Source organism: Mustela erminea, chromosome 9, assembly GCF_009829155.1.
Source record: "Mustela erminea isolate mMusErm1 chromosome 9, mMusErm1.Pri, whole genome shotgun sequence".
In the NCBI taxonomy this organism is placed as follows: Eukaryota; Metazoa; Chordata; class Mammalia; order Carnivora; family Mustelidae; genus Mustela; species Mustela erminea.
The window spans coordinates 14,233,439-14,253,806 of record NC_045622.1 but is presented as its reverse complement, the minus strand read 5'-3'; the positions used below and the strand labels follow the sequence as shown (position 1 = coordinate 14,253,806).

At 54.3% G+C, this 20,368-nt stretch overlaps 1 protein-coding gene across 1 annotated transcript; it reads left to right on the top strand.

Annotated features, from left to right (window-relative positions):
• Window positions 1-266: 266 nt before the first annotated feature.
• On the top strand, window positions 267-18,608 carry SCN4B (sodium voltage-gated channel beta subunit 4). Its single transcript, XM_032358925.1, has 5 exons — window positions 267-617; window positions 8,344-8,516; window positions 9,531-9,759; window positions 12,347-12,476; window positions 16,272-18,608. The coding sequence occupies exons 1-5, from the start codon at window positions 557-559 to the stop codon at window positions 16,363-16,365; spliced, it is 687 nt and encodes a 228-aa protein (XP_032214816.1). The 5' UTR covers window positions 267-556; the 3' UTR covers window positions 16,366-18,608.
• The last annotated feature ends 1,760 nt before the right edge of the window (window positions 18,609-20,368 follow it).

Genomic DNA, 20,368 nt, shown 5'->3' with positions numbered 1-20,368 from the left:
AGCTCCCTATCTACTCCCCCCAAAACTATCCTCCTAATTGGCAGCTCAGCGCCGGGAACGATGCGGGCGGCTGCGGGTGGCTCTGCAGTGCCAAGCCGCAGCCGCCCAGCCCGAGATGGTGAGGGAGTGGGGTGCCCGGCATGCTCCCGGGGCTCCCGGGTGGCGAGGTAGGGCGCGCCGGGCCGGGTGCGCAACGGGCGGGAGCGCCCCGGGCTCCGTGGCGGCCACCGCCCCTCCTGCGGCTGGAGCGCTTCCAGAGCAGAGGCGCAGCGCCGCTCTCCTCTGCGCCCGCTCAGCGGTCCTCGAGCTCGTCGCCGTCCTCCTCCCCTTGCTCCTCCTTCTCCTGCCGCTGCCCTCAGCAGCAGCTCCGGGAGCCGGCTCCTCCTCTCCCTCCCTCCCCCAGCTCTTGCGCTCTCTCCGCTAACTTTCCGCGAGCCCCGGCGGGCGGCGCAGAGCTGCCGGCGGCTTCGCGGCCCACTGCAGACCGCCGGCTGCGAGCGGCTGTGCCCTGTATCTCGTCCCCGCGCCCCCGGCGCGCTCCGGAGACCACACGAAGATGCCCGGGGCCGGGGACAGAGGCGCAGCCCGGGCGAGATGGCTGGGCACTGGGCTTTTGGGTAAGGCAGCCCCGGCTTGATCCCTTCTCTTTCTCCACCCTCTTCTCCCCGGGGAGGAGACACTTGGAAGAGAAGTGCCTCGGACCCGGGTGGGCTTTGGAGCGTGGCGTGGTACGGAATAAGCCCTGCTGCCACCAGTTTCTTGCCCGCCGCCCTGCTCGGACGGCTGTGCCCCCTGAGGACCGTGCGTGTCCCCCGCCCCAGCGGCCAGCCCCGTGATTAGTTCTTTGCTGTCTCTGGTGCCTTCAGCTCCAGGCTTCCGGAGCTGCCTCTCGGGGCTGCAGTACGGGTCTCCCGGGTTCCGAGGTTTAGGGGTGCTAGGCGAGGGTGTCTGTGCCCTGGGTTGGGGGTAGGGGGATGCCAGGGGGGTGCACGTGTGATCGTTGGGATGGTGCTTTCTACCCCTGCCCAGAGCTGTTTGCAACTTGGAGGCTTGTTGCCCAGGCATCAGGCATGCACCAATTGGAGGGGGTGGAGAGGGGAACTCAGGGGCGGAGGGGGGCTCCCCTTTCTCCTGGCCCTTTTTCTCTTTGTCTCCTCTGCCCTCTATCTCCTTCAGTGCCCACTGTCTTCCCTGAGGCTCCACACCAAGAACTGGAGAGGGTTGGAGGGACTTGGAGGATCATTCAAGCCCCCTTTTAGGAAGGATCTTGTCTCTCTTCTTAGGAAGAGATCCCACAGGGAGAACCTGTTTAATCTGCTCTCAGCTCTTGGTTTTGGGGGTGAATGTGAAGACTGAGGAGCTAGAGCCAGAGGCCACAGAAGGAACAGAGTCTTAATATCTATTAATATGGACATGATCGTTTCGAGTGGCGAACTCCAAGAGATTAGAGAATGAGGTTGGTCCAGAATATAATCTCCTTGTAAAACTGTAGCTGGATTTCGACGTAAACTGACTCCATCTCTGGCACCTGGACCTCTTCCTGTTTATACTTGTCAGATTTGGCTTTTGGCAGCTCCCCTCTCTGGACTGGGCGCATGATGTAGGCATTTGTGCTGAAAACAGGGAGACCCAGCTTTTAAGGGCAGTCGTTGCTGTTTCCGCAAATGTAAATAAACCGTCTGCAGACCTGCATGTTGGCACATGGTCCTGGAAGGAGAGAGAGTATTTCTCTCACTCACGGGCCACTGATTTCATTGCATGCCCCCAGCTAGAGAGAAGACGCTGGTGTTTTCTCCTGCCCCTTTGGCACAGATGTGTGCTGGTTTCACCGTGGCCCTAATGAGGTTGGTCTCCATGAGGTCTAAGACGTCTCTTTCGGGGGGGTGGGCACCGTGCTGCTGCACACCCCACTCCCCCCATCCCATTTCTGATCAGCTCCAGTTCTCACGGTGACCACAGCTGGGGTAAGGGGGTCACTGGGGACTTCACATGCATGTGGTTGTTAATCCAGCCCACTTACCAACACCTCTGGCCCAGCTGGGTGGTGGGATGCCAGTGCCTGGGCCACTGGAATATTCATAGAACCACAACGGGGGAAACCACACCACACCACACACTGGGGGAGGACTGTGGGCAAAGTCTCAGTACTTTTCTCCAGGGGGAAGTCCCCACTTCTTCCAAGGACCGTTCCGCTGGGTAAACTAGGTAGGAGCAGGAGCTCATTGGAGCAGGTTTGGGTGAGGCCCTGAGCTATCCTCTGGGAGCCCAGGAGAAAGCAGAGTGATTTTCAGGTGGGAGACTTACAGGCCCTAAAACTGGTCCTGCCTACTGCTCCCTGCCCCTCTGGTTTGCAGAGCGAATACCACCAGGGGCCCACTTTGGACCTCATCCAGGCGGCCACTGCTGAGCCCACCCAGGGGGCATTGCTTTGAGCTTGGGACCCAGACACCGTCCTTGCCCTCAGTCTGGCCCGGGGAGAGCAGAAGCAACTGGACAGCCCACTGCAGGAAGTGTGGAAACCATATCACAGAGCTCCTCAAAGGATGAGGAAACCAGGGTCCAGAGGGGGGAAGGAGGCTCGCCCAACAGGGCCAACTGATGGTCACGTGGGCTAGAATCTAGGTCTCCTGGGCTCTGTTAGCTCAACTTGCCTCCTAGTTGACCAAAGTTGGCTGAGAGGGAAGGTCAGCAGGACTGTGCAGATGAGCCGAGGGAAGCGGGAGGCATGCAGGGATGGAGGCCTGGGGGCCCAGACGACTGTGGAGACTGGGCACGGAGCATTAGCCTCCCAGGAGTCCTTCGCCCTCCCCCGCCCAGACCCCTGGCTTCATGTTGAGCTCAGTCTCACAGACTGATCCTACAGATTTCTCCTAACCTCACAAGACGTCCTCCTCTTCAGTGGAGGAAGAGTTTCCCAAGCTGCATCATTGCAGCTGGGGTTTCCGTGGGTGCCAGTCCCTTCCCGAGCTTGTAACTGGTAATATATCTGTCCTGCCCACCCCTTCCTTGTTCCCTCATTTGCTTAATTGCTGTGTTCTGTGTTTAATTATCACTTGTGAGGGCGCTATGTTGCACAACCCTCTTTCCCTTGGTATGTATTTATTAAGGGCTTGTTTAATGAGAACACAATTAAGGAGAGGGTGCTCAGACCCGCTCAGAGAAAAGGAAAGGGAAGGGGAGGTAAGGAGTTAACGCAGAAGAGGGCGGGAAACGGGAAAACTGGTGGGGGCGTGTGGGGTGGGGTGGGGGAGAATGTACCAGGTTTGAATCTGGCCCTGGTGACTGTTTTTTTCTGGAGATGCTGCCTTATGGGGTATCCCAAAGCCCTTTGGCCTGTCCACCCCACCTGGGTTCTGTGTGAAATGTAGACCCCAGCATAGATTCTCAGACTTCGCCCTCTTGCTGAGTGTGGGGATCCCCGCACAAGCCTAGGCGAGCATTCCGCATTCTGCAGCCCAGCAAGAGGAAGGAGAAGCACACCGTTTGGGCTTGTTGGCAAAGCTGGTTTTGTTGAGCATCCAGTGGTCTCTGAGGGCCCTGCTTCTGTCTCCTCGAAGCTCCTGGGGGTAGGCAGGAAGTATGCAGGTTGCCTAGGGAGAGGGAGCTAAGATCTTTCCTTTGTCTCTGGGCCCAGGGGCCTTGGTTGGCCCAGCCCTGCCTCCCACAGCCCCCAGAGCCCGACCCCCAGGGGGGGGTCTTGTCCTGCTGCCTCGGCCCACTTTCTGCCTCTCAGCTCTAACTTGGAGCCTGTCTGACTCCCCTAGGGCCCCAGAGTATCAGCTTCCTTATTACAGTCAGCCTGTTTCCGCCTGCCATGCCAGGCAAAGCCTTGGAGCTAAACTTAGAGTCCAGGCCACCTTGCCCCTCTTTTCTCCCTGCCCTCGGGCCGTGTGTATGTGTGTGTGTGTGTGCGCGCGCGTGTGTGTCCCCGTGACAGATCCTTGGATGTGGGAAAAGATGGCAGACCATTTCCTGCCTTGGCATTTGCCTTGGAATGTCTGCTGGGGGCCTGAAGACTGGCTGGTGGGAGTATTTAATAAGATTTGCATGCACCGAGTACTTTTATTGCCTTATTTAGTGGAACCTTGGAGTCCCGAGTCAATCCTCCTACAGAGCCCCGTAGTACCCAGGTGAGGATGGGAGGGACCGAAGGCTTCAGAGAGGCATGAGCTTGCTGCTTAGGGCCTTTTAGTGAGCAAAGGCAAAGCTTTGGCGCTCAGGGTGGAAAGCTACAGGATCATGGGGACTTGCCCATCGGTCCCACGATGTCAGAGAGAGGCCCCCAATCCCAGATACACATGTACACACACTGAAATTCTCAACAGCTGAAATTCTAAGCAGCGTATTTACTCCATGAGGTGGTACAGGGGGCGAGTACAAAACAGTGTGAATGGCTTGGAGACAAACTCAGCAGACACTGGTTACTAAGCGAGGGGGGCCCTGGTTACTTCCAGACCTGGGATGAAGGCCAGACCTGCTCCCTCCCTCCATCCGAACACCATCCTCCTCTACCAGCAGGGTGCCTGGGTCAGGGGGGATGGACTCACTGAAGCCCTTCCTGTGTTTTGTAAGCTTGTGTTTTGGCTTCACACCAAGCTCAGAAGATAGGAAAGACAACCGTCCTAGTTGTCCTAGTTTGGGGGCCTGCGTGCTGGATGTGGCATCCCTGACTTTCTCAAGGTCAGCAGGCCAGCAGGCGGAGCAGGGCCTGCCTTGCACCTGCTGACCACCCCCCACCCCGCTCCTGGCCTGGCCATCCTACTGAAGCTCTTCTCTGGGGGTCTCCAGTAGATCAACACTCTGGCCTTGCTCCCTCTGTCCCCCTAGCACAGCTTCACACGGGAGAGAGCACCCTGGGGAGGGAGGGAGACAGGCCCCTGGGGCTTTCCTAAGCAGGAGCCTCTCAGACATTGCGGGGCAGGGCTTCCAGATTGCTGGGAGGATGTGTGGTGCAGAGGCCAGCCCTGCCCACCTTCTCTGATGCCTTCCCTTGGACAGGGCTCTGGACTTATCTGTGAAAGCCTCTGTGCCTTTCCTTTGTCCCCTCCAGGCTGTGGGGAGAATGGCAGTGTTTCACTGTGGCAGTCCAGAGGATTTTACTTAAGTCATTCACACAGGCACACACTAATCAGGCAGAAATGTGCATTGTCATGAGCTAGACCTTAAAGAAATAGTCTGTCCTCTGTTCTGGACTGTTCTTTTGCTTTTTTTTTTTTTTTTTTTGCTTCTACCTATTCAAAGCAGTTTGAAAGATTTTACTTTGGATGTGTATTTTTGGTACTCTTGGAGATCCTATTCTGGCTGGGGTTGGGGAGGTGATCTGACATCTGACTTGAGTTCCCCCATCTTCCCCAGGATCCAGGTTCCTGGGCAAGGGGTTTCAGGGAGCACTGGAGGCTGGAGCTGTGGTTCTCCTTGGAGCTCAGGCCCCGAGGGAGGTCTGTAGTTATCAGGAAGAGTCTCCTGGGGGCTTTGCTGTCATAGCTCCGTATTCTCTTCCTTGGTTTGGAAGAAGATTGGAGATGGGAAGCAGAGCTGGGTTCTCCTACGTCATCTGGGCTGGAGGGCTGACTCTCCTGTCTGGTCTCTGTCCCCGACCTCCTGGGGAGGTGTGCCGCAGAGCAGGAGCAGAGGTAGAAAGAAAGCCTTGCGCGCTAAGCAGAGGTAGCCTTGACAGTGTCAGTACCTCTTATTCCCCTCATTGGGGGTGTGGCCTTGAGCAAGTTCATGTCTCTGAGCCTGTTTCTTCATTTTGCATACTGAGGATAAAAATAATGACCACACAGGATTAGTATAAGGATTAAATGAGACAATGTATATAAAATGCCTGTCCTTTCTTAGAGGAAATGCCCAGCCCCCAATTCACCATTTACTCTGTGGCCCTGGGCCAGTCACTTAACCTCTCGGAGCCTCAATTTCATCTAATCTGTAAGATGAGAAAAAGTCTACCTATTTTTTGGTGTTCTAATAAAAGTTGGCGTTCCTATGTAGAAACCCTCTATCACAGTAGTTCTCGAGTTATTATCCCTGATCCCAGCAGTCCCTGGAGTCATTTAGAAATGCAAGTTTTCAGTCACTAGATCTATTGAATCAGAAACTCCAGAGGGAGGGCCAAGCTCTTTGGTGTCCTCCAGGTGATCTGATGTTCCCTCAAATTGGAAAAGCCACTGCTCTAGAACACTTCCTGGCACCTAAGAGCCGATCAAAGAAGGAGGGCTAACTTCTCAGCACTGATGGGAACCTTGGTGGGCAAGTCCCGCTATATTAGGATGTAAGAAAGGATCCCCCCCCCCTTTGGGGCTTTGGAATGCTAGAAATGTTTCTTGTTGACCTTAGGTAAGTCACTTAACCTCTCTGTGCTTTGTTGTCTCCTCTGTAAGCGGGACCTATGCTAGTATGTCCCTCATAGGATGGGGTTGAGGATCAAATGGGCACAGCTATTATCGACAGTGGCAGGGATCACGATGGGTCACTGCACCCCTGGGGTTCTTTTTGGCCTTTGGAGGTAAGAACGCTCCCCTTTGCCTTCAGAAGCTAGGGTGATGCGAAGAAGGTCAGAGGAGCCCCAAGGGCAAGGAACAGGGCAGCCAGCTCTCTTCAAGCCTTCTCTGTCATTTAAAAAGCATTGCTTAGAGGAGAAAAGCAAGGGAAAGCTGGATAGGGGCCATGGGGGATCAAGGTAGACAAAGGAGGTCCTTCTTTAGGAGTGAGGATGGGCTCGAAAGAGCAAGGTTGTTGACCTTTAAAACAAAGACGACCCTGGCTCTCTTGGGAACAACACCAATTCTGGGGATGGACCTGGGACAACAGAGGGTTTCAGGGGGCCCGGCCAGTACACCTGGTCACCACAACCAGGTATCCTCCCATGTGGGGCCTTGTGGTCCTGTGTCTCCAGCAGGCAGTGAGAGTAACAGATCAGTCTGGGGCCTCAAAGAGTGGCGTTGTAGGATCGAAGTAGCTGAGAGAAGGTGTGGTCTGGGAGGAAACATTGGGCAAACTTTGGGACAGGAATTAGTCCAGCTGTATGGCTCCCCTCAACTGCCCACGAGCTCTTAGGTCAGACCTGGGCTCAGACTTCAAGAATCCCTAGAAGTTGTACAACTTTGGGCAAGACTTTGCTCTTCTGAGCCTCGCCTTTCCCATCTGTAAATGTAGGATTAGTGATACCCATCTTACTGGTGTGGGTTGGGAAGGCAATACCCGCTGGCAGCTCGTAGCAAGGTTCTGGGCCCAGAAAGGGGGGGTCCCTGGGAACCCGACTAGGACTGTCTCTGAGACCTCAGGTGCCCCTTTCACGTCGTGGCCAGGACACCACCTAGGCATCTTATTCTGACGCCCCTCCCCTTGGGCCTCCTCCAGGACTCTGTAGGACAGGAGGGCCAGGGCCCTTTACAAGGACTCATGAGGGGGGAGTCCCAAAGGCCAAGAGTGGAGACTAATGGTTTCCACTCGCCCCAGCGGCGGGGGTGTGTGTGGGGGCGGGTCCGGAGGGACCAGCGGTCCTGCACCCTCTCCAAGCCGCCCCGGCTCCAGCATCCCTGGGGTCGGGAATCGGCCTCCAGCGGTGTCTCCCGCCCTCCCTCCCACTCTCTTCTGGGATCGCGTTCCGCGCGCTCGCTCGCCGCCACCCGGTGCGGCCCAGTCCCTTCCCCGCCTGGGCCGGCTCCCTCCTGTTCCCGGGGTCCCGACCCGTGGTCCGAGGGTGTGGGACCCCGCCGGCCAAGCACGCTGGGGCGGGAGGTGGCCCTCTGCCTCTCCGCCTGTTGGCGCCGGTGAGCGTGTCCAGGGCTCGCGGATGAGAGGCGGCGGGGCAGTGTCGCGGGATGCGTTTGGCCATTTTCTCTTCTCCGCGAGGGACTAGGCTCCGGCACGCCCCCTCCGCTCTTCTCCTGCCCCGGGCCCCGCCCCACTCCCCATCCGGGAAATGTAACCAGGGGGCAGCGCACCGTCCTATGCGAAACTCCCACGGCAAACAGGTGGAGCCCGTCCCGCGCACGGGGTGGTGCGGGGATGGCACTTGCGGGGACTGCGCCCGCAGGGTAGGGGCGCGGCCTCGCGGCAAGGGCCTCGTTTTCCTGGGTTGGGGCGACCTCTGGTGGTCATTCCGGGTGCCACACGGGCAGCTCCCTGGCCCAGGCCGAGGGGGAGAGATGAATGAGGGCAGGTGGCTCAGGCAGTGTTAACTGAGGTAAAGAGAACCATCCTCCGGAAGTTGATACACAGGGCGACAGCGACCTCCCTGCCTGGCCTGGCCACTCCTCCCTGCCTGAGTGTCCTCTTCCAGAGCTCCAGGCTGGAGATTCCAGTGAGGTTTTCTTAAGAGAGGTGGTGCCTGTCACACAGGTCTCTTCCTGCTCCCGGTGTCCTTGTCGCTGGAGGTGTCTGTGGGAAAGGCCACCACCATCTACGCTGTCAATGGCACAGAGATCCTGCTACCCTGCACCTTCTCCAGCTGCTTTGGCTTTCAAGACCTCCACTTCTGGTGGTCCTACAACATCAGTGATACCTACAGGATTGTAAGTAGTAGGGGAAGGGACAGGACATCTCAGACACTCCTCCCTTCCCTATCACCTCACCCCTGCCTTCCTTTCCCCTGTTCTGGTCCCTTCTGGACTGACCTCACTGTGATGGTCCCCAGAATCCACCTATTGTCATCCTTTCTCCTAGCATTCTTTCCAGAGCCTGTCCAGAAGGATCTAAGTGGAAAGGACGCTTAGATGGTGTTGCCAGAATTTGGGTTTGTTGTAGTTCTTGGCTAGAGTCCTTTGTCTGGTCTGAAGAAATGCCCGAAACTTGGATAGTTTGTGTAAAAATAATTCAATTTAAAAGACAGGAGAGAGAAAGACCTTTGGAAGGCTTGGAGAGAGGAAATGAGAAGAGTCCAAATGTGAGAAGGGCTGGGTAACTGGACCTAGAAAGAACGGAGGGGCGGCTAGGGAAGAGAAAGGTCTTCTGAGGGTGCACCGGCAGGGCTGTGGGCTGGCGGTGGAGATGGACCAGCCCGCAGGTGTTTAGTGAGTACTCACTGTGCAGTCTCGTAGGGGACCCGAAGTGTGCATAAGGAGGCCACAAGAGACCAACTCTGGATGTAATGAAACACTGGGCTCAGGGCCGCTGATGGACAGTGCTGTAGGATTGACCCAAATATTGATGGAGAGCCAGAATTCAGATGGACAGGGTACAAGTCATCAGCAAAACCTGTGGACGGTGGTGGTGACAGAGGGAAATAAGAGTGGTAATTGCCAGAGCCATTACGTAAAAGGCTTTTATGAAGAAAGAGATAAAAGCTGTGCTGCGTTCCAGGGAGATCTTAATGACAGAAAATGGGTTTAGCTTGAAGCAAGTGAAATTCAGGTTAGACAGGCAGCGCTATCGGTATTGGAAGGAAACCAAGTGGGGGGAGCACCTCTGGCTGTAGGCTCTCTCAAGACACAGTGAGGCACCCAAGGAACGGGCTGGAATGATGCGGTGACTCTTGAGGACCCCGATTCTTTCTGAGCCCCCTCTTCCCCACCCCCTTCCTCCCCTAGCTCATAGACGGGACGGTAAAGAACGAGAAGTCTGACCCCAAGGTGAAGTTCAAAAGTGATGATCGCATCACTCTGGAGGGTTCCACTAAGGAGAAGATGAACAACATTTCCATTCTGCTGAGGAACCTGGAATTCAGCGACACAGGCAAATACACCTGTCATGTGCAGAACCCCAAGGAGAATAATTTTCAGCACCAGGCTACCATCTTCCTCCAAGTCGTTGATAAACGTAAGCGGTGGGGGCTGGGATGAGGGCAGTGGGATGGGAAGCATGGCGGGGAGCCCCACTCAGTGGGGTCAAAGGGCATTTCAGTCAAATGGCAAAATGGACCACCTTGGTGTTTTCTTTTGCTTTACGCTTTTGAAAGTTACTGGAGTCACTTCTGGAAGCTCAGATAACCTGGCTCTAATACCTAGTCTGCCCCTGAATAGCTTATGATAAAGACTTCGCCCCTCAGGGCCTGGTTTTCCTCACCTGCAAATTCTGCCCCATCCTAGGATGCTCGTGAGAAGCAGGGATGGGATATAGGATGGTTCGTGGTGGGAAAGTTCTCTGTGTGAGCTGATGATTACTGCTCTTGTGTACGCCCCTAGCAACTGTTAATCGAACGCCAGGCATCAGAACAAAAGGGACATGAATAATCCCCAGTGTTCTTCCTTGAGAAAGGACTATAGTCCAGGGTAAGACAGAAAATGGGTCAACAGAGGACAGACCGAGGGACAGAGCATGTAGAGCCACAGGCAACTGAGACTGAGTCACTGCTCCCCTCTGGAGGCGGAACCACAGCTGAGGACCGCAGTCTGCCACAGGTGGGGCAGGGGGACAGGGAGGAAGCCTGTGAGGAGCAGCCAGCTGGTCACATGACCACCGACACTAGAGGTGGTTAGAGAAGGGGCTGGTGGGGTTATGCTGGGCTTCATGGATGGGGAGCCTGGAAGGTGAAGGGGGCACAGAAGTAGAGAAAAAGGGAAGAAACCTGTTTGTGCTGCATTTCTTGGGTGCCTGGGAACTCACTGCTCTCCTGGATGAAGTGAGGTGCTTGGAGAGAGAGAGATGCCCATGGGTTCACTGTTGACTGTGCCAAGGGCAGAGCCAGAGGCCTTCCAGGCAGCTCTCTCTGAGCCTAGAGCTGTTGGAGTCAAGGCTGCGTATGGCATCATCTCATCCTTTCGTCGGTCTGGATGTTGTCTTGCTTGTGCTCAGCCTTTGCGGGAGGGAAGAGGAGGGGAAGGGAACCAACATTTATGAAGGATAAATTTATGGAGGATCTTGAACACTGAGTTTGGTGCTGTCCATTACCTTTGCATCTTTGTCCCTCCCATGTCCCTTTGAAGGGATCTTCCTTTTTATAGATTCCTTCATTCATCTAGTCAATAAATATCTGTTGGGCAACGACTTATGTGGCACCTACTGTGGCATGAACAAGGTAGACAAGTTTCTGCCTTTATGGAATTTCCATCTAGTCAGGGGAGATATGTAGTAAACAAAATAAGAAGAAAATGGTGTTGTATGAGGGAGCATGGCTGGTGTTGTAGGGAAAAAGCAAAATGGGGAGGGAGAGATGGGGTGCTAGCAGGGTCACCAGGGAAGGCCTCACGGAAAAGGTGACACAGCATAAGGACCTTTGAGGGACCAATGAGGATGTCTTTGGGAAGATAGTCCAGGCAGAAGGAACAGCAAGTGCAAAGGCCCTGAGGCCTATACTTGAACATCAATGAGGCCAATGTGGCTGGAGCAGGGCAAATAGCAAGAAATGAGTCAAGTTAAGCCATGTTATGTGGAGCCTTGTAAGCCTGCATGAGATGGGAGCCATTGAAGAGCTCTGAGCAGATGAGTTAACCTAGAACAAGCTCTCTGTGGGGCCAAGAATAGACAATGAAGTAAGGAGTCTGGTTAAGAGGCCCCTACAAATGTCTAGGCCGGATGTCTTGAGCCAATGTGGTATTGAGAGATCAGATTCTGGAATTTTTTAAAAAAATATTTTATTTATTTATTTAACAGAGAAAGACAAAATGAGAGAGGGAACACAAGCAGGGGGAGTGGGAGAGGGAGAAACAGGCTTCTTGCAGAGCAGGGAGCCCAATGCCGGGATCGATTCCAGAACCCTGGAATCATGACCTGAACTGAAGGCGGATGCTTAACGACTGAGCATCCCAGGTGCCCCTGGATTCTGGAATTTTTAAGTTAAGTCTGTTAGGATTCTCAGGGGGATTGAATGTGGGGTTCGGAGAAGGGAGGGGTCAAGGATGACTCCAAGGATTTTGGTCAGAACAGTGGGAAGGATGGAGTTTTCTCAATGGAGGTGGGGAGACGGAGCAGGTTCCAGAGGTCACGAGTTCAGTTTTCAGATGAGGAAACTGAGGAAGAGGGCTAACGTGGCCAGCTCAGAGTTACCAGCCTGTTAATGACTACTGAGACCCTGAAGTTAAAATCCAGACGCCCTAACCCCAAAGTCTTCCAGCCACGTAAAAGTTGTTTCAGGGAGATTCTTGATTTTTCCTGTGTGGACGAAGGAGGTCCAGAAAGAGACAATGACAGGTTTAATGTGGCAGTTTTGGGGGCCAAGTCAAACCACGGTGCGCCCTGAGTGTGAATTATTCCAGAACCGTGTGTGTGTCCATGGGAGAGTATGTGTGTGAGGGGTTGTGCCTTAGCCGGGTAGACGCCATGTTCCTGCTTCTGTTTCCTGTGGGGGTGGGTGCATCCCAGATGCCAGGGTTGGAGGGGTGTAGTCATCGGGCTGCCATCGTGCTGGGCTCCAGATGACTCCTGCTCCCCTCACCTGCCCCCTTCTCTCCCTGATCTGGCCATACAGTGGAAGAAGTGGACAACACGGTGACCCTCATCATCCTGGGCGTCGTGGGTGGGGTCATCGGGCTCCTCATCCTCATCCTGCTGGTCAAGAAGTTCATTGCCTTCATCATCAAGAAGACTCAGGAGAAGAAGTGAGTTGACTCCATTGCACGCTCCTGTCCTCCCACTGGCCCACCACCCACTCCTGTCTTGTGTTGTGGGTGTTCCCAGCGTCGTCTCATTCCACCGTCATCTGCCCCCGTCCGCCTTCATCCTTCCATCTGTCCCCTCGTCACGTCCTCTCTTCCCACTCCCACTACTCTTTGCTGTCTCCCAGCCCCTCTTCCTGTCCCTCCTAGTACATATTTATTGAGCACAATGGGTTCCCTGAGTACATGAACTTACTCTTCCTTATCCGGCTTCCTCATGCATCCCATTAAACATCTCTCTTTCCATTTGTACCTCCCCAACCTAAGTCCTACTAAAGGATTTAGATGCCTTGTTTTTTTCCATCAGAGAAAAGCCAAGATTCCATGTATAGAAACTCTAAAATGGGAAGACCCTTCTAGAGAGATCGGAGTCTTACTGTGAGACTCTGGAAGTTCACATGGGGGAGACTAAAAAAACCCCCCACAAAGGCTGATAGGGCCTCCCCAGAAGCCTCAGGGTGAGCTCAGGTTTGAGATAAACAAGTTAAGGAGAAGGGGAGGGAAAACAAGGAGGTAGAGAGGGTATGAGCTCCAGGTCCAGAATTGCCAGAACTATGTCAGGCTCCAGAGAAGCAGGAGTGAATGTAAAAAGGCATTTGGAAATTGTATTTTTTTTTAAATTTTATTTATTTACTTGAGAGAGAGAGAGAGAGAAATAGAGTGAGAGAGGGAGAGAGAACACAAGCATGAATGAGGGGAAGGGGCAGAGAGAGGGAGAAGCAGACTCTCCACTGAGCAGGGAACCCCATGCGGGGCTCGATCCCAGGATCCCGAGATCATGACCTGAGCCAAAGGCAGGTGTTTAACTGACGGAGCCACTCAGGTGCCCCTGGAAGTTGTATTATCAGCAAGAAAGATGAGAGGAGACATTGGAGCAGAGAGAGGGGTAGCAGCAAGGAGATGCCAGCGGGAAGGGAGAGCTGCTCTCTTTCTGTTCCTGTTCACTCTGCTTTGTTGAGAGAGGGAATTAGGCTTGAAAGGGCAGAAGTTGTGCTGGTAACAAGGAGGAGGAAGCTGAAGTCAGGAAGGCATGGGGGGGTGGTGGGGAAGGGGAGGCACTGACTGAGATAGATGGAGAATTCTTGGATTGTCTCCTTGCGTCGTGGCCAGAGTTTGGGAGATTTTGAAAGAGAGGCCAGGGGCATGGAGTTAGACCAAATTCTCTTTTTGGTTTTGCTACTGATGGTTAGCAAAACTGGAAAACAGATTATTCAACCCATGGTTTAAGAGCACCTAGAAAAGAAAATAGCGATCCTTGGGAGCTGCCATGGGCTCATCAAGAACAAGGCAGGCCAGACATTTTCCTGCCAGGGCACTGGTGAATCAGGAGATGGCTGCGGGCGGTAATGCTTCTTGTTACTCACTGAATGCCCACCACGTGTTAGGTACTGTGTTAGGTATTTATGTGATAGCCACGATTTTTATATTTTACAGTCGAGCGTGGTGGGGCTCAGAGTGGTGATGTAGCTTGCCCAAGGCCACACAGCTGGAAAGTGTTAGACCTGAAAGTGTTAGACCTGTTTGCATCCTGGCTTGTTTGGCTTCGAAGCTTTAACCACGGTCACTGTATCCTCCTGATTCGGGGAGTATATCCAGAGTTCATTCATTCCTTCTTTCATGTGATGGCTGTTTCTGAAGTAGCGTGTACAAGGCACTGTGCCAGGTGCTGTAGGAAATTCTGGAAGGAATGAGATTCTGCCCGTGAGTAAAGAAGACAGGGCGTGTATGCAAATCAATGTGAGACAAGGTAGAGAGGATGGGTGCCAGCAAAGACATGTTATAGAATGATCCAGGGGTTCCAAAGAGGGTGGAATACTAGGGAAGGGTTTTTGGTTGAAGGATGTTTGTGGCAGGCCTTGCAAGACGATGTAATGTAAGCCCTGGGGAGGGTGAGGAGAAGGTCGTTCCTGAACTGCTGAGAGCAGAGGCAGGGTCTAGGAAGAGACATGTGTCTGGAGAACAAGGCGTTTTGTCAGTCGAGAGACTGGGATTGGTAGGGGGAAGGAGAGAACAAGCCTGCACAGGGCATTGCCGGGAGACCCCTGGGGACTGGGGAGTCTGGGTTGAGACTGGCTTTTTTCCTGGGTTCAGAGGGGCTGATGAAGGCTTTCAGGGCCTGGCATGATCAGAAAGCTTTGGAAGAAGGGGTCTGGCCTTGATGAGCACAGGGAGGGCAGGGGGAGGCTGGAGGCGGGAGACAGACCACAGGGAAACTTGAGAGGGGTCCTCTGAGTGCGAGGAAAGCCTGCATGAACAGCAGAGATGGGGTGGCTTCCCCAGAAGGGAGGTGTTGGACAACATCTCAGGGTTTCCACTAGTGGGGCAGTTCCCCCTCTCTCCTTTCCTGCTCATCTTTGTCGGTCTCAAATTCTGTGACCTGTCCAAAGAGCCCTCCCTGACCCCTCGGAGGAGGCTTCCTATGTGGATCCCTCTTTGGTAAACCCTTCCTCCTATCACTTATCACATCGTACTGTGGTTACTCATTGAATGTCACGTTCTCTGGAAGACTGTGAGTTTTCTGAGAGCAGGCAGCCTCCTAGTCTGACAACGTGCTTGGTACCCAGCAGATCCTCAGAAAAGCAATATAGAGTGCTTGGGAGTACAGTGATGTGGACGGGAATTGTCTGGGTTGACTACCTTAAGTATAGAGATATGTAGGTAGATTGATCAATCGATTGATCGATTTGCATAGAGGTCTTTACTGGTATGCCACAGGCTTCTGCTCATTCATTGTTATTAAGATTTGAATTACACCAGGAATGATATCAAGTTTTCAGGGACCTAGTGACTATGTTGGAGAACAAAACTGGGATCTAGGAGGAGCTTGAAAGGCTGGAGCTACGGACTAAATTTTGCAGAACAAAACGGATGAAGACAAAATAGTTAAGTCCTTCCTGAAGGCCTCGAAGCCGGCTACACAAGTCCGGGGTGAGGCTGAGATAGTTCAGCCACAGCAGCCGTGAAACAGGCTTGAAAGTTTTCCCAAGCAGCAAGCTCAAACTGATGTAGCTGTGAGGTTCCCTGGAGCGCTCTGCACAGCCCGGGTGCTGCGGGCGAGGGTAGGGTGGGACATGCTCGCTCTGGAGCGTGTCCAGCTGCCAGCAGGAGGTGGGGATGTCTTCCCAAGTAACCATCTCCCCTTCCTGCTGCCATCTCCCATCCTACCACACTCTGCCCACCTCCGCCTTCCCTGCTGCCCAGACCTCGGCCTGCACCGCCACTGGCGTGAGCATTCTTCTCCCTCTGGTCACAGCCAGCTCAGAGAGGAAGGGGGTCTGCGGAAGGAGCTCTTTGACCTTGCCATTGCCATACTGCCTGCTGGCCTGCACCCTTCCTGCTGGGTTGGCGCAGCCTGGGAATGAACCTGGTTTGGCTCCCCCTGTGCACTGATCCCTGGGACCAGCGCCTGGTGCCCTTGCCTTTCACCAGGCTGGGATGACTCGGTGATAGTGGGCCTTATGGGCCCTCTCTGCGTGCCAGGCCCTGTTCTAGGTGCTTAGTGATGCCTCACAGCATCCCCATGAAGAAGGTCATCGTCATATCCATTTTATAGATGAGAAAACTGAGGCCCAGAGGAGTTCAGTGACTTGACCTCTTGCCACCTCTGCCTGACAGAGGGCCATGGGGTCGGCATGGGGCTGGTCGCAGGGCCCAGGCTTCTGTCCACAGCCAAGCCCTTACTCTGGTCCCTCTCCTCACCCGCTCACCAGCTCCCTCTCCTCCTTTCTCCCTCTCCAGGAAGGAGTGCCTCGTGAGTTCCTCAGGGAATGATAACACAGAGAATGGGCTGCCTGGCTCTAAGGCGGAAGAGAAACCACCAACCAAAGTGTGAGCCCCTGCTGGGGGCCAAGCCGCAGCCTGGGCCTCACTTGCTGATGACGAACTGATGCTTGAGCCATGTCCGTGAACCCACGTGCCTGAGACACCTGCTGCTTGGCTCCAACTGTAGTCTTCCTGGGGAGAAACTGGGGTCCTGCCCAGCCTGCCTGCTCCCTCCCAGCCAGGGCTCCCGAGGGATGGGGGCTGGCCAGGGGAGGGGGCTTGTGGAAAGTTCAGGAAAGGAAAGGAGGGCTGGGTGGTGTGGAGGACGGTTCCCCTGACACCTGGGGTACATGGGGTCTTCTTTAGTCTCCTCACCCTGTATGAACAATACCTTGGTTTTCCTCCAGTTTTCTCTTTAAGAGAGGCTTGGGGGGATCATGAGGCCTGCCCTAACAGATGAATAATAGTGTGGAGATCTAACCCTTTTGGTGGTGGATGTGGCCTAGAAGATTATGTACAGGATCCGGGGTGGGAGGCTACTGGAGGGGTGCTGATAGTGAGAGGCTCCGATGGATACTGACCCCCCAGGTCCCTCTAGTAAGGCGCTTCCCTCCCTCCCACACAGGGTGTCTGGCAGCCCCTGATCCATCCCCACTCCCCAGACCCCTGTCACCCCCCCTGCTTCTTGGAGTCTGTGAACCCTCCCAACTAGGGCTGGCCACCCTGGTCTTGGGGTCCCGGCCCCCCTAGCCTGCTCCTCTGATCTCTGAGTTTCTAAGGGGCTCGTGTTGGGGAGCCTCCCGCCTTCCTGGAGCACTGGGGTGCTACCTATGCCTTTGCTAGCATTTCTCCTTGGGGAAACAGGACTGCAGAGATGGGAGAGCCTATGTCCGGGACCTCTTGGCCACTGGGATGCCCACCCCAGCCCCACCCATCCTGGCTGCCCCTTCTTGGCATGGCCGGCCCATTGCCGCCCCTGGGAACTCCTGAGCCTGCCTCCCCTCCGCTCTTCTTTCCCTGAGGCAGCAGGTGGCATCCTCTTGCTTGAGGTGTTGTTCCCTCAAATCCTCCCCTCCCGCGAATTCACGCCCACACCTCCCTTGCCTCTTGCTCATCCATCACACCTTCTCCCCTGGCCCAGGGTTGTTCACCTCCACCCTGGGGTCAAGGGCTTGCTTTCACCTCAGGGATCCTCTTGCTTCAGAAGAGGGGGCCCCTTGTGTTTTCTGGCTGCTTCCTGTTCAGCTCTGTCACCCCTTCCTCACCTCCCCCAGGGTTGGGGAGGAGCAGGGAGAGGGTGCTCAGTCTTCCTTTGCTTTCCTGAGAACTGGTTTGCACACCCCTGTGTGGGGGGCTGGACTGTGCCTTAGCTTGTCGTGTCCAGGCTCATCCCCTCCATCCCCTCTCCAGCCTGCGCATGACAGCCAGCCCTGGGGTGTCGCTATGAGGGGTTCCCCAACCTGCCTCCGCCCAAGGTCATGCTGGAGACCCTGGAGCTGGGGTGGTGCCACCCACGGCCCCCTGGACAGTGATGGAATCTTGGAGCTGTTGGGAGACAGTGGTGGTGTCCCCACGGGGCGGGAGGGATTAAGTGAGTGCTGCGGTGTTAGAGGAGGACTCTGCCATCTGCTTCTGCTCACTTCCTCTCTGATACTCTGTCCTTTGGGCCTGGGAGGAATGCAAGGGCAGTAGCCTCCCTTTCCAGAGGTTTTTTTTTTTTTTTTTTTTTTTCCCCTTTCCTTCCTCCTTTCCAAAGAGGTTATGGGGACTGCCTCACTGCCTCAGGATTCTCCCTGTTAAAAAGCAGCTGCTGGCTTCCCCCAGGATGGGGTGGGGGAGACTGAGGAGCAGCAGCTCCGGCAGGTGCCTGGCTGTGGCCTGTGCCCCTCACCCCACCTGATGGGTTCGCAGGGTCCCACTTTGATCTGCCTGCAGGACTCCCATCCTTGTCCCCCCAGAACCTGAGGCGCAGGCTCAGATTGTCCTGGTTGGGAAGCAGACAGACAAGAGCTACCAGCCATTTGGAAAACTTCTTGTGTCTACCTTCATGAAAGCTGCTTTCTTTCTCCCTCCCAGCTCCAACATTTGAATGAGCTGAATCAGCTGGGCTCCCCTTACTGGCTTTGGAGGAGGCCAGGTATATAGAGCAGGGGGGCTGTGGGGGAAGAGCATCATCCTTTCCACTCCTGGGTCTACTGTTGACTGATAGGTGGGTCATGCATCTTCTCTGGGCTCAGCTTTTCCCATCTATAAAGTGGGTGTAATCATATGTACCTACCTCCTGGGTTGTGGGGCTTGGTGAGTTTTTGTTTTCAAACAAACAAACAAACAAACAAACAAACAACTTTTTGGCTTGGAAAGGGATCTAGGAGGCCAGGCATTATAATTGGAGGAATTGTTCCAAGTCTGTCCTGTCCTCACCTCTGTGTCCCATCCCTAGGAGACACATGCACACACACTCACACACATGCACACTCGCACGCATGCACTTTCTCTCTCACTCTTGCGCACGTTCTCTCTCTTCCCACTCCTCCCCCTTGGAATTATTTTAGTCTTTGTAATATTAGAAACTTTGGCTCTGATGCTTAAAGCTTCTTATCCACGACTCTTGTTTGGGAGTTTCCAATAGAGGTGAGATGATAGGGAATCTGGGGGACATTTTGGGTAGTCCCAGTGACTGCAGGCACTATGGACATTTAGAGAGTGCTCAGGAATGCTCAGCTTCATCCTCACAACAGAGAATTGTTGTGCCCTAATGCTGGGGTGAAACCCATGGAGGAACATGGGCATGGATTTGCAGTAGAATGTCTGTGGGCAAAGCCATCTTCTCAGAAAGAGCCTCAGTGCATGCAGATCTGCAGGGGCTGGTGAAGGTGTTTCCCGGGCTTGTGGGCTAGAGAGAACCATTTACAGAGCTGATCTTGGGAGCCCTGCAGGCACACAGCTGTGCTGACAGTCAAGTCAGTGAGACCAAAGATACAGTTTTCTGAGCTCCCCATCTTTGACCTCAAAATGGGAGCTCAGCATTCCAGGCCTTGGGTTTCTCCCTGGGTAGGAATTGAACAAAAGCTCATCAGAATGAATCTGTAAGGCTAGAGTGATCTGCGAGAGGGGTCAATGGACTTCAGACATTACCCACCTGCCTGGCTGATCAGAGCAGGAGGTGAAGCGAGGGGTGTGACAGCGTGTCCCAGAGATGGTGGCAGGTGATGGTGTATATGGAGACGCATGCCTGTGGCCTGGGGGTCTAGATGGGGGAGACTCGGCAACATTTGGGGAGCCATCTTCCCTGGCCTGAGCTACACCTGTTGGGACACCAGGAACCTGAGAAAAGATAAGAGACAGAGGGGAAGACCAGCCATGCTCTTTGGTTCCATAACTCTGTGACTCCACGACTCCCTCCCACCGTTATGGACAGCTGCCAGGAGTGCTAGGGGAGGGAGGGCAAGGAGGGGAATTTCTTGGGAAAAAACCCTACAGCTTGCTTCACCTCACTGTGTCCCAGGTTGGAGTCCCTCCCCTCCCACGTCCCACCTGATATTCAGAGCTTTTGACTATTTTATGCATGGTTTATTCCTCTGGCTTGGATGACAATACCCATAGTCACTTTTTTTTTTTATATATATATAACTATAGATCAAAACAATGCAGCAGGGGGTCTGAGGCCTCTGGTCCATGGGTGCCTCTGGGAGGCACAGATATGCACACACCCAGCAATGACTTGTGTTCAAGCACAGAACAGATGTGATCAACTATCCTGCCTTTATAACACGTTTGGCATTGTAGAATTTTATTTAGCTTTGCCTTGAATGAAATAAAAATTATGTTTAATAGAAATGGCTTGGGGTTTCCATCTTTGACTTATTGAGAGTTGGGTTCCTGTTTTTTTTTTTTTTTTTAAAGATTTTATTTATTTATTTGACAGAGAGAGATCACAAGTAGACAGAGAGGCAGGCAGAGAGAGAGAGAGGGAAGCAGGCTCCCTGCCAAGCAGAGAGCCCGACGCGGGACTAGATCCCAGGACCCTGAGATCATGACCCGAGCCGAAGGCAGCGGCTCAACCCACTGAGCCA